This window comes from Ictidomys tridecemlineatus, chromosome 6 (genome assembly GCF_052094955.1).
Source record: "Ictidomys tridecemlineatus isolate mIctTri1 chromosome 6, mIctTri1.hap1, whole genome shotgun sequence".
NCBI lineage: Eukaryota > Metazoa > Chordata > Mammalia > Rodentia > Sciuridae > Ictidomys > Ictidomys tridecemlineatus.
In genome coordinates, this window is record NC_135482.1 from 69286253 (window position 1) to 69300832 (window position 14580).

Here is a 14580-nt window from a genome sequence, read left to right on the forward strand (position 1 = left end):
ATATCACCTTCCTGTATTCCTCATTCTGCTTCCATACTTTGGTTTTATAAACATTTTATCAATACATAATCTATTTATTTCATAAATTTTACTTATTTATTTTAAGATAACGAAATAAGATTTGATAATTTTATCTGTTTAGTTTACTTCTACATTCCCAGAACCTAGAATAGCCTTGAATAAAGTGCAATAAAAATTATTGAGTGAATAAATTAGTGAATGGTCATGGCAAATTTCATGAAATGTATTTACTATTTGAAATAGCAACTTCATTTCTAATAATTTAGAAAGAAAATTATACAGGTCCAAAGAGATGCATGTATTAAAACTTTTTTTAAATGAAGAATGAAAAACCAAGAACAGTAATAGGAAATTGGATATAAAATTATGATATAGCTATAGTGCAAAATACCATGCAGATCTTAAAAAGGATGTGACTGTACTTTTATTAATAAGAAAAGACAATGTATGGTAAAGTGAAAATGATGACATACAAAATACGTTAATATTGATCATCTTGTGCTAGCAAAACCATTTGTAATCATAATTTTCTTCTTCATGCTATTTTATACCTTTGAAAGATGTCTATTTATAGCCTATTATTAATATAGCAAAATTTTATGTATGTACATATGTGTGTATGTCTATATGCATGTGTATGTATATGTATGAATGTATATATGTATATGAACTCCTTTACAGTTTGTAAGTATGAATCCCTTTACAGTTTGTAAGTCAAATTTTCTACACACCTGCAAATGTAAGTTTTCAGAGCATCAAAACAGTCTGTATTTATATTCCCTAGTGGGTCTTCCCCAATCTTATAATCATATGATTTTGTGTTCATCCTTGATAATAAAGGGAATGCTTGTCTTCCTTGAACATGCCACTTCTTTGAACACTTTTTCTCCATGTCTTTCTCTGATTTCTACTTGCTTGGTCTCAGTCGTAAGTGAGTTGAGATAATGTGTGGGCCTGACATTAAGTAGCTGTTACTGTTTATCCAACAGCTATTTTAACTCCTTAATTTTCATAGATATCCCTGTGCTGTGGAGTACCTTACTTATTATTCGTGCCTTATTATATCTTTCTTTCTCAATTCTTCCATAAAACCATTCTCAAATTGATATTCTAAAAATACACACAATGCCACAAAATCCCCTTTCTTTCCAGGATCATAGCTAAAAGTGATGTTTCTTAGAATTTCTTTGTGTCTTCCTAGCCTCATCATTAATCATAATAAATTATCTTCATTTTATGAGTGAGCATTTTTTCCTATTATTTTAAGTTCAGTCATGTAGGGTAATATGATGGAAAGGTTGTTATTCAGGCCATTGTATTGAATGCCAGAGCTTCAATCATGAATTAATTCCACTTGCTACTGATCTTTTCCCTTGGTGAAATAATTTTGGTCCTTAGCCATATTATTCATGAAGGAACTTTGTTATCCTCACTGATCTGGCTATATTCTTTTTCTTGCAGCAAGACTTTTATAGTGATGTTCTTATTAGTGTTGAAATGGCTAAACTTAATAATGTGTTTATCATTGAGGATCTCTCAGATTCCATGTAGTTAGGTTTGTTCAATGCCATATTCTTAGTACCTATAGTAAAGTTGTGCTAGAAGAAATGAACTAATAAATCATTGTTTTAAAAACTCCTCTTCCTTTTTGCTTTAATAAGAAAGGTCTTTTTCTTCATGAAACTGGAATGTTTTGCCTCAGGAAGTTGTGAATTATTAGTCACTGGATATAGTCAGATGAACTGGGTGACTACTTTGCAAGGAATATCATAGATAAGAGTTAAGCATCATTATTTGGGGAGATTTTTTTACTAAAATACTTTCTGCTCCTGAGATGCATGCTTGTTTAAGGTAAAACCTACTATAAAATTTTGTTGATGTTTAAATCGAATACATAATTATGCCATAGGAAATTTAAATCATGATAATGACACATATGGAGTGCTTGTCCTTTCCTGGGAACTATACAAAAGTAAGGACTTATATCTTTTATTTAATCCTTAAAACAATCATTCAAGGTTACAACTCGTACCCACTCCATTTGATAGAGAAGGAAACTGAGGCTTAAGGAGAATTTTAATTTGCCCATTATCACAGTTAATAAACCATAGAGAGAGACAGTTAGGATTAAGAGACTGTTGCTTCTTATACTTCTCCATTCTGTTGTGTTGCTGATGACCAAATGGCATTGAAAAGAAACAAGCTAACACCAATAGGATGAATATAGTTTTAATAAGGAATGCCAAAAAGGGCACATTTTTCTTTATGTCCTCTCATCTTCTTTAATATCTGAAGAAATCACTGGAACAAGCAAGATTAAATAGTTTCCTATAACAAATGTAGAGAGCTTAATGATCCACAATAATTTTGGCCCTCTTCTGGATTTCACTTTATATCTTGATGGCTATGTTGTCAGTGGCCAGTGCTGTCAACTAGTTTCTGTGAGAGTGGATTAATCTCCTATTTTTTCCTCTAACTTCTGCATCCTGGCTTCTGTATTCTTCTATTTAAAAATGTATTCAAACTGCTTGTTATTACAGAATCAGCTTTAAGAAATGACTTTATAATGATGTCTTATTGGAATTATTAGCATAATAAGAATGTTGCCATTTATTGAGTGCTTTGTATGTTTTGGGTATTTTGCTTTATATATGGAGTATTACTTTGAATTCTCATTTTATATATAGGCAATTGAGGCAGTGAGAGGCCACATATTCTACCCGGTCATAGGCAGCAGTAACAGGCTAGGCAAGGTTTTCTTTCTAAATATAACTGTAATAATTTAATACAGCTGCTTTATCATTTTCATAAAATACACAGTGGTAATTCTTTTTTTGTCTTTTTTCTTTTGACAACGATTCAACCACTCTGAAAATGTACGTAACATGCAGATCAGCACATACAACAATTTCATCTTTATATAATCAGCAACAGAGACTGCTTAATGAGACATACTACACTTGCATTCCTCTAAATTTCCACCCTGGTTGACAGCTGAACAGAAATATTGTCATCCAGGCTCATTCCCCTCACTAGCAGAGTGAAGGCATAAGCCTTTTGCAACTAATACCTTAGCATTCAAATAGCATGAGGAGGTATTTGTTGCTGAATTTCTATCTTGAGCTAGTCTGTGAGCAGGGAATTCAATTCCAAGGACTGTACATGTTAACTACTTTGTAGTTGTGCCTTCTGTGAGCTACACTAATGATATATTTGGCACTAGAAGTACATGTGGGTTTTCTTGGGGTGACTAATTTATAACTGGGTGGTAGCTTAATGTACTGAGATGATCTGATCATTTTTCTATTTAGGTTTAATTTAAGGCAGCAGAAAAATTTTCATTTCATGTTGTGTGCAACCTTTTTGTCAGATGAGATGTGACCTTATTTTTATCCTTTAATCTTGAGTTATGAAGGAGGTTGTTAAAATGAGTGATGTCCTGCCACTGTTGCCTATTTCTCTGAAGCCTAATCTTAAATTAGTTTATATTTCTGCCAAATACAAAGGGTATTTGAATAACAAGGGCATAAATTATAATAAAGGGTGAACTTTATTTCTCATTCTATCTACCTCTCAAAATTATGAATAACAAATCAGGGAGACATGATATGTTCAAGTGTGACAAATTATCTCCTTGGGATTTAAAATGTGATTTTTAATTTAGGGTAGTTAATGCTCATTAAAGAGAAAAGAGAAAATAAAGGATAATAAAGAGAAGGTTGGAAATCACTCATGCCTCTATCACTCAAACAATCACTTTAAAAATGTTGGTACATTTTGTTCCAACTGTGTGTCTTTCCCACAGTCATAATTTAAATGTATCAGTTAGGTTTCTGAAAGGTTATAAGGTGATTTTTCAAAGGTGTCTGGTGGGTGGGCAATTTATAGAACAGGTGGTAGGCTATGGTAAAAGAACTTGGAACAAAAAATAACAAAAAGATGCCCTGATAGGTCATCAATCAGGAAGCAAGATGCATAGATAGGGACTTCACATAAATTCTTAGGATGCTGCTGCCATTAGCACAAAGAAGTATTCCTGTCCCTCCCTTCCTAACTCCACTCCATCAATATTCTGAGTCTCAGGAAGGAATGTGGATTATAGGGGTATATCATGGGCTTGCCCCTGGTTGTACCACCTGAAGGAAGATGGAAGATTTGATTTCTTTTCTTTTTGAAATGAATATGATAGCTAACGTTTGCTATCCTTACCAAATGTTTTGTCTCTGCAGAGTATTCTTAAATTAACTCATGGAAATTCTCACTAAACTCCTGAGAAAATTATTATCAGTATCTGTTTTTATAGTGTAGTTATAGCATCACCAATATCTAAGAAGGGTACCTGGATGGGAAACCAGCCATCTTGCTTTTGAGTTTTGGTATTTAATCTCTCTGTTATGCTAAGCCTTGGTATGGTGGCAGAAAGGTTGGAGAGCTAGTGCTATCTCCTGAGAATCCATATAATGAGGAAAAGTGTATTTTCTGACATTTTCCTTGATCAAAATATGCCCAATGTTCATTATATATATTTTTAAACTTCTACTAATGCAGTAATCATATTTCCATGTTGATTTGTATATTCATATGGTTTTGTATGTCTTTATAGTGACTGGTTTTGAAGACATTCTATTTCAAAAATTTCTTTACCAATTTTGAATTAACTCTTTTTGAATTGTCTTCCAGTTTATTAATGAAAGCTATTATTTATCAAGTACTAACCATATGGTAGGCACATTTCTCAATGTTTTACACCATCTCTGTAAATTTTTCTGTATCACATTTCTATTTCTTTAAAAACAGATTGTGTACTAATGAGAATAAAATACATGTTTGATAAAATACTTAACTTCTAAAAGGGGTTGTTCTTGTTAGTAGGGCATAGTGTCTTCTTCATTGTTATTAAGTTGCCATTATTATCAAATTTAAAAATTCAGTATAAATGTCATTTTTAATAGTATCTAGAGGGGGGATACCTGGTAGGAACAATAGAATTCTTGCCTCAATATGTTAAGAATCACAAGTGTATAGCAAGGGGTGGTGTGTTTGATGATGTAATTTTTTAAAAATAACAAATATTTCTCTATCATTATAGAACTCTCTAGCTGAATTGATAAAAATATATACACATTATTAAATAATAAGATAAAATGTACTCTTATAAAAATTATCTCAGAACTGTTAAATACCACTAATCATCATGTAAATGCAAATCACAACTTCAATAAGGTATCATCTCTCTTCAATTAGAATGGCTATTTAAAAAAAAAGACAATAATGAATGCTGGGGAAGTTGTGGAGAAAAGGGAACTCATACACCCTTGGTAAGAGTACAAGCGGGTTGTACTCTTATGGAAAACAGAATGGAAGTATCAAAAAACAAAGGTTAACCACCAGTGATATTACTACTGGCTAAATATCCAAAGGAAAGGAAATCAGTATGTCTGCATTCCTGTGTTTATTGAAGTACTATTCACAATAGTCAAGATATAGAATCAATCTAAAAGTGCATTGAAGAATGAATGGATATATATCTACAATGGAATAGTATTTATCCATAAAAAGAACAAAATCCTATCATTTGTACCAACATTGATGAATCTGGAGGATGTTACACTAAATGAAATAAAGCCAGGCATAGAAAGACAAGTATTGCTTGATCTCACTCAAATATGGAAACTAAAACATTGATATTACAGAAGTAAAAAGTAGAATAGTGGTTACCAGAGACTGGGAATGAGGAAGGGAGAATGGGGAGACATGGGTTCATAGGTAGAAAATTATGGTTAGATAGAAAGAATAAATTCTAACACTTGCAGGGTGATTATAGTTAACAACAATTCATTATATATTTTAAAACCTTTAGAAGAGAGGATTTTGAATATTCTCACCCAATGAAATGATAAATGTTTGAGATATGGATATGATAATTATTCAAAATTTTTATTATACATTGTATGGATTGAATTATCACATTGTATTTCATAAATATGTACAGTCATTTCAGTTGAAAATAAAATTTAAAAAGTATTCTTTGGTTGGTGGCTATTGAATAAAATCCAAACAATTTGGTGTTTATTTATTCTTCATAATTTCTGAATATGATTTACATTTTCGATTACTTATCTTTTTCTTTATATCTTAACATAGAATTTTTACTATATACTTGCAAATGAATATATACACATTAATATGTGTATATATATAAACTTTTAATGTGTATATATATACATATTGACATGGACATATACATATATGTATGTAATGCTTTCTTATATTATTTCCCTTTGTTTGAAATTCCCTAAAGTACTATTGTTAACATTTTGGCATTATCCATCTTGACCTTTTATTTCTACAAATAGATTGGTGTGCACAAAGTTTTGCCAAACCAAATGGGTTATATAGGGCTTTTTTTCTTTATTTACTAGTACACTGTATTGTTTTTACTTACTAGTAAACTGTATTGTTTCATTTCAAAATCTTGTTTTTTTGTAGAGCAACATAGTGTTCTAGAATACAGATGTATCATGGTTCCTTTATGAATGAATAATTGGAATTTCTGATTTTAAAAAATTTAAAAATATTTTTAAAGATTTTATTTTAACCAAAGCCTGAATGTTCTCTATGATATGTGGATGCTAACACAAAATAAAGCAGGGGCAGGGAGAATAGACCTTCATTGGATTAGACAAAGCAGAATGAAGGGAGAGAAGGAGGGATTGGAATAAGAAAGACAGTAGAATGAATCGGATATAACTTCCTATGCTCATATTTGAATACATGATCAGTGAAACCCCACCTTATATACAACTATAAGAATGGAATCCTAATAAGTTATGCTCCATGTATGTATGATATGTCAAAATGGACTCTATTATCATGTATATCTAAAAATAAAAAATAAAAAAAGATTTATTTAAAAATAGTTTTTAGTTATTTCCTCTGGATTTCAAAAATATCTGTGTTGATATCTCTGATTTTGTTGTTTTGAGTCTTCTCTCTATTTCTTTTGGTTAGTTTAGCTAAAGGTTTATCAATCCTATTTATCTTTTCAAAGAACTAAACCTTTGATACATGATGTTTGTAATTTTTGTTTATTCTCAATTTTTGGCTCTGATCTTACTATTTCCTGTCTTCTATTTCTCTTATTGATTTTGCATTTCGTTTCTTCTTGCTTTTCTAGGGTCTTGAGGTGTAACACTAGATTACTTATTTGGGATTTCTGTTTTTTTTTTTTTTAATCTTGAAACTGATTTCTAACTCCATTCTGTTATGATCTGATCATATGCAGGGAATTATCTTTATTTTCCTTCCTTTCTTTTTTCTTTTTTGTATTTACTAAGACTTGTTTGTGTCCTAAAATATAGTCTATTTTGGAGAAGGTTCCATGTGTAGCTAAGATAAAGCACATTTATTTGTTGATGAATGAAATATTCTTTGGAAATCTGCTAGGTCCATTGATTAATTTTTCATTAAGAAAACTTTATTTTTTTAGTTCTGAAGAGCCTTTACTTAGTTTATGTCTGGATGCCCTGTCTATTGGTGAGAAAGGTATATTGAAATCACCCAACATTATTATTTTGGGGTCTTAGTCTTTGTATCAAGTAGAGTTTAAGTAAGTAGATGACTGACTTTGGGGAATAAATACTTATAATCATTATATCTTGTTGGATGATTACCTTAACCAGTATTGAATTATCTTCTTTATCTCTTCTGATTAATTTTGGTTTAAAATCTATATTTTTTAGAGTTTTATTTAAGATTTTAAATAAATCTTCCATGAGCATCTTCTGAATACATCATTGCTTATTTGTGCTGTTATTTTAGTAGGGTAGATTTTTAGATTTGGAACTGCTAGTTTAAAAAGTATTCTTGTCATTTGGTATTTGTTTTTTAACGATTGACTAGCTTCACTTAGCATAATCTGCTCTAATGCCATCCATTTCCCTCCAAATTCTATGATTTTGTCGTTTCTTAATGCAGAGTAATACTCCATTGTGTATAAATGCCACGTTTTTTTTATCCATTCATCTATTGAAGGGCATCTAGGTTGGTTCCACAATCTTGCTATCGTGAATTGTGCTGCTATGAACATCGATGCAGCAGTGTCCCTGTAGCATGCTCTTTTTAAGTCTTTAGGGAATAGACCGAGAAGGGGAATAGCTGGGTCAAATGGTAGTTCCATTCCCAGCTTTCCAAGAAATCTCCATACTGCTTTCCAAATGATTTACAGTAGAGGGGTAGAGAGAGAAAAGGGGAGGGGAGGGGAGGGGGGATAGTAGAGAATAGGACTGACAGCAGAATACATCAGACACTAGAAAAGCAATATGTCAATCAATGGAAGGGTAACTGATGTGATACAGCAATCTGTATACGGGGTAAAGTTGGGAGTTCATAACCCACTTGAATCAAACCGTGAAAGATGATGTATTAAGAACTGTGTAATGTTTTGAACGACCAACAATAAAAAAAATAAAAAGTATTCTTGTTTAATATTGAATACTTTTCCAAATTACTTTTCAAGATGCTCCTGTAAGTTTATGAACAAATCTTGAATCAGAGTGTTGTTTCCCCACTTTCTTATTCATAATAGTCCTTATTATTCTTTTAACTTTTGATAATCTATTTGGTAAATCCACTGAGTTACTTTTTCTTACTGACATACAGCTCTTCTTCATGTATTGTGAACATCAACCTCTAATCTATTAAATATTTCATTTTGTCTTATAAAATGCCATTTGTTGTCTAATTTTATTTATACTATTTTTTTCCATTAAGAAAACTATATTTTTTTATATAGTTAAAATGTAATTAACTATGTTTTACTATGTGGCTTCTGTTTTATTCCAAATTCTTCTTTCTTTCAATTATGACTAATTTCCTTCTTCTGCAGGATTATCCCCAGCAGCATACACCTACATAGTGTTTCTCAACAACAGTAAAAATCTCCCTTTACTACATGTCTATGAGAATCTACTTTCCTATTGCTCCTAAAATATCTCTTCATTTTCTTTTATTTCTCTTTGCCCATTCTCTCTTGAACCTATTCAATCAGACTTTTCATTTAAAAGTTTCCCCAAATAACATTAGGGTTACTAGACATACATCGACAGATTAAGTCTTTATCTTATTTGATCTGTCAGTGGCATTTGACACACTCCTGCTTTCTTGAGGCATGCTCTTTATTACTAAACCTTTGCGATACCTCTCTCACTTTTCTCTCCTCTAATCTTGCTGACCAAATTTGCTGATTTCCTTTGCTGATTCCTCCTCAGAATGGCCAGGTTCCTTATTCTGTCTGTGTTAATTGCCTGTCAATCCCTGTGTCTTTATGGCTATTTATATGATCTATGTTCCTGTGACTCTCACATTGCTTTGTTCATTATAAACCTCTTTATTTCAGACTTACAAATTTATTTTCCCCTGCTCATGTATCCTCTTCAGTGTTCATTAACAACTCACAATATAAACATAATATCTTGAGTTTATTGTATTTTTAATTTTATTTTTAATTTAAATTAAATTTATTTTTAACATATAAAAACATGAAATTGTCCATATTAATGGGATTCCATGTGATATTTCAATACATGTACACATTGTGTGATATTTAATTCAGGCTACATATGTCTGTTGCTTCAAATACTTACCATTTCTTTTCGTTAAAAAGTTTTTTAAAATGTGTAGTACATTATTGTTATCCATAGTCACTCCACTGTGCAATGGCACCTCAGAAGTTCTTGCTTCTATCCAACTGCAATTTTAGTAACCATTGGCCAAAGTTTCTCTCTCTACTACTTTCCCCAGCCTCTGGTAACCATCATTCTATTCTGAACTTTATGAGTTCAGCTTTTCTATATTCCACTTATGAGAGAGATCATGCAGTACTTTCTTTTTGTGCTTGGCTTTTTAAACTTAACATAATAATCTCCATTTCCATCCATGTTGCTGCAAATGAAAGGATTTCATTCCTTTTTTTTTTAAATGGATGACTAGTATTCTGTTCTGGGTATTTACCACAATTTCTCTGTTTGTCAGTTGATGGACATGTTTTCATTTCTTGACTATTGTGAATAGTGGTATAATGTTACTATGAACATGGAAGGGGTCTTAGATATCTATTCCATATACTGATTTTATATTCTTTGGAGATATACACACATATATGTACACACACATATTAGTAGTGACATTTCTGGATTATGTGATAGTTCTATTTTTTATTTTTAAATCACCTCCATACTGTTTTCCATAATGCTGTACTAATTTTCATACCTTCCAGAAGTATGAATGGGTTCCTCTTTCTTTACATCTTGATTCAGTTTTCTTAAGCTTGCTCTTCCCATATCCTGCATATCAATAAACACATTTCTTATTTTTTGCTTATTCATGTTTAACTCATTGAAGTAAAAAACCCAGTCTCCACTAAATTGTTCTGTTTTGTCAACACTCTACATCAGCAAATTCTGACAGCTTAATTTTACACATATATGTAACATAGAAACAATTTCTTTTTAAAAATATTTTTTAGTTATAGATGAACACAATACCTTTATTTGTTTTTATATTTATGTGGTGCTGGGGATTGAACCCAGTGCCTCATATATCCTAGGCAAGTGTTCTACCACTGAGCCACAACCCCAGCCCAAGAAACAATTTCTGTCTTATCTACCGCAACTACCCTGATCTAAGACACCACTCCAGTAGATTATTGCAATAGCACCAAACTAACTTTCCTGCTTCGGTCCCCTTCCCAACCCTTATTTAGCCATTCTTTCTTATTGCTGAACAATATTCCTTGTACTATTATATAACAATTTGTTTAGTCAGTCACCCACAGAAGAACTTCTAGATTGTTTAAGTATCTAACCTTCATATAAACAATCTTTTATCCTTTGGATAGACAGAGAAGATTTTGATGGGGATTATTTTGGTCTGCATTCTTTGGTATTTCCAAAATGTGGGCTTCTTTAGCTCCAAGTCTGATATATAGTAGGCAAACAAAACAAAACAAAACAAAACAAAACAAAACAAAACAACAACAACAAGAAAAAAACGCCAAGGGAACTCACTACAATATTGGTTTTGGGTCCTGAAGTCCCTAACTGGTTTTCTCTCTTTTCTTTTTTAGTCTCTTCTTTTTTCCCCCACTCTGTATCAAATTTAAACTTATCTTTTAACTGATATATAAAACCATAAAAATTATATATATATAGGGTATCATGTGATGTTTCAATACATATGTACATTGCATAGTGCGTTAAACTCTTATATTTGTTTTATATATAGTATCTAATTGTGCTTAATGGGAGGAATGGGAACATCTATCTATTCTGGATAGATGTTACCTCAATAATTTCTGAACTTAATTTTAATGTGTCCCTTTTGGCTCTTCTCTCTGTAGGTATCTGGAACTAGAAAGCAGTGGCCATCGGAATGAAGTCAGACTGCATTACCGCTCAGGCAGTCACCGTCCTCACACAGAAGTGTTTCCTTATATTTTGGCTGATGACAAGTGGCACAAGCTCTCTTTAGCCATCAGTGCCTCCCATTTGATTTTACACATTGACTGCAATAAGTAAGTGAAATGTTCTCACTTCAGGAAATCGAAGATTCTAAGAAATGACTCTCTGTTCATGTTCCTTCTCTGATTTTTCTTTTTACAGAATTTATGAAAGAGTGGTGGAAAAGCCCTCTACAGACTTCCCTCTGGGCACAACATTTTGGTTGGGACAGAGAAATAATGCACATGGATACTTCAAGGTATCTTTTGGTTAGAATCTGAGCATAAACTGTAGATGTTTTCTAATGAGTTTGGATAAGCTTGTTTTACTTTTTATGGTGTGGATCAAAAATAATATAGGTGCACTTTTGAAATTTGTATCTATTTCTATTTTCCTTTTTTTCCCTTTTACACTGGTCTTTTATTTAACTGGCACAATGACTTCTCAGAGAGTTTGATCCTTAAACATTATAGAGATGGTCACAGGCTGCAGTTGGGACAGTTAACATGTCATTCTTAAAATTAAGCATTCAAAGCAATAAAAATATAAAATGTTAACATACAGACAGATACTCTATGACTGAAATATAACCTTTGGTGATACTTTTAAAGGATGTTAACTAGGAAATTTGAAGCTTTTTAACATTCATTATTCATGGTCTCCTCATACTCCAGAAAATAAGAAAAGAATACATTATGTCCGCAAATCTGTCCAAAAAGAGAGCAGTCATAATTTATATCTTTTTTTTAGTGTGTACTTAGAACCACTTCACAGAAATACATAATTGGAGAGGATCAAAAGATTTAATTTCAGCCAGGTGCTGTATCAGATGCCTATAATCCCAGTGGCTTGGGAGGCTGAGGCAAGAGGATCAGGATTGAGAGTTTCAAAGCTAACCTCAGCAAAAGTGAGGCATTAAGCAACTCAGTGAGACACTATCTCTAAATAAAATACAAAATATGGCTGGGGATGTAGATCAAGTGGTCAAGTGCCCATGAGTTCAATTCCTGGTCCCCCCTGCCAAAAAAAGAAAGATTTAATTTCAGTGTTTTAAGGATGAAGAAATAAAGTCCAGAGAGTTGCTTGGCTACAAGCCCATAGTGCAACCATTTTCTCCCAGTGACTATAACAGTGCCTGCTGCGCAGAAATGGCTTCATGAATGGTTGTTAAAGAATGATAGATGATATGTATAACTTTTGGATTTTATGATAGAGGTACAAATAAATTTAAAATTGTGTCTAAGCAAAGCATATAATTTTTAGAAAGGTAATTTGTTGTAAAACTTATTTAAACATTATTGCCTGGTGCTTTGGACATACTATTCCTACTTATCCCTACCCTTGTTAGTGTTAATACATTGTCCTTTCTTCCTGCATGAACCTATTCAGAGAGGTTAAGTGAGTTGCCCAAACCCAGGCAACTAATAAGTGACACATGTGGAAAATTGATTCCGTGCATACAATTTCTAAAAATCAATGTTCTTGTCCCATGTAAGGTATGGAAGATGCATGCTGTGAGATCCAAATTTCTCCTCAACTTAATTATGAAAGTCTTTCCAAGGGAGCCCAGATGTGACTTCACAGTCCTCACACATCAATTATATGTACAACTCTGTGGATAATCATTTGTATTATAGCCAGTGAATGGTCTCCTTTAGAATTTGTGAAGTACATAAACTGTATAAAAATATGTAAAGCCTTTTTTAACATTGCTGCTTTTAAGTGATAGAGGAGTTTGTGCAGGAGTTATCTTCTCTGTCCAAAACTCAAGCGAATAACAAATCCAGTAATTGCCACACAGTATACCAAAATGTTTATCATTCATAGTGATACCTGCTTATTAATCAGAGTACACATGTGAAAGATAAACAGACAAGTATTTAACTAGTAAATCTCTATGGGTACATTCAGAATTGCCTTCATAACATGTTGGAACTTTTACCCATGCTATTAGACATTTTGTTTAGGAATAAAGGAAATTTTTCATTTATTTTTTATTCATTTTTCAAAGGAATAAAGGAAATATCAATTAAAGGAAAAAAAAAGTTGATGAAGGAAGAGAGAGGTGATGAATGAAAGAGACAGCTGGATTGTGTCTGATGAGATAATTTCTGAGTTAGCACTGGCCTTTGCTTTAAGAGCTCAGCAAGCTGGAAGCTAATTATACCTTAATGACTAAGGATGCATGTAAATTTTGCCTATAAACATGGGATGAAGCCTTCAGTGTAAAACGGGTCATTTCCAGCTGGCATTTTATGTTAAACTTTCTGTACTCTTAAAGACTCATCACTCAATCTTGCTGCAGCTGTTTAATAAATCTATTGTTCTTTTTGAGTTGAGAAATTTGTTTTAAAATATCCCACTGAAAAATGAGAAATGCTGAAATGCGCATTGCCTTAAAGACTTACTTTTTCTATTCTGTTCTTTTTGATGATTAAACTTAATTCAAAATTTGTAATAATATCAGTGTTTCTGAAGCCAGAAGTGAATTTTAGGTTAATTTTTAAAGGTCATTTTCAAGCCCTACTTCTGTGGCTAACTAAAAATAACTTCTCCAAACAACCTATCACCACTTAATTATATCTTGACATTTAATCTTAAGGCTTTAAAAATATTATCAATAAGAGACTACATGGATAATAATCTGTTTTGCCTGATGAATTTCTTTCCCTTGGTATGAAGTAGAAGGAATATATTTAAAAGACTCATTACTCAGGGATTTTGGTGAATCCGTTCTTTAATGTTTTCTTCATGAACTTGACTATGGAACATAATTTTGGTAAATGAAAACAATATTTCTTTTTCTTTGTTTTTCACACACAGGGTATAATGCAAGATGTGCAATTACTAGTCATGCCCCAAGGATTTATTGCTCAGTGCCCAGATCTTAATCGCAGTAAGTCTATTTGTCCTTCCACTGTATTATGTGATGAAAAGTGTGTTTCTTGCTTAATTTGGTCCAGAATGTCAGTTTGAAATTGGAGTTCACATCTAATGGATGCCAGCATAGGCTTAATCAGATTGAGCCCCTTATAAATACAATTTGACCAATGTTGTGTTT

General features: G+C 32.2%; 1 protein-coding gene across 2 annotated transcripts in view; it reads left to right on the forward strand.

Moving 5' to 3' along the window:
* Nell2 (neural EGFL like 2) overlaps positions 1–14580 on the forward strand; it is a 360268-nt gene that overhangs the window by 98946 nt on the left and 246742 nt on the right. For both annotated transcript variants that reach the window (XM_078014849.1, XM_078014850.1), the window contains exons 5-7: positions 11420–11593; positions 11682–11778; positions 14343–14415. In XM_078014849.1, coding sequence (XP_077870975.1) covers positions 11420–11593; positions 11682–11778; positions 14343–14415 — 344 coding nt within the window. The remainder of the gene's footprint in view (positions 1–11419; positions 11594–11681; positions 11779–14342; positions 14416–14580) is intronic.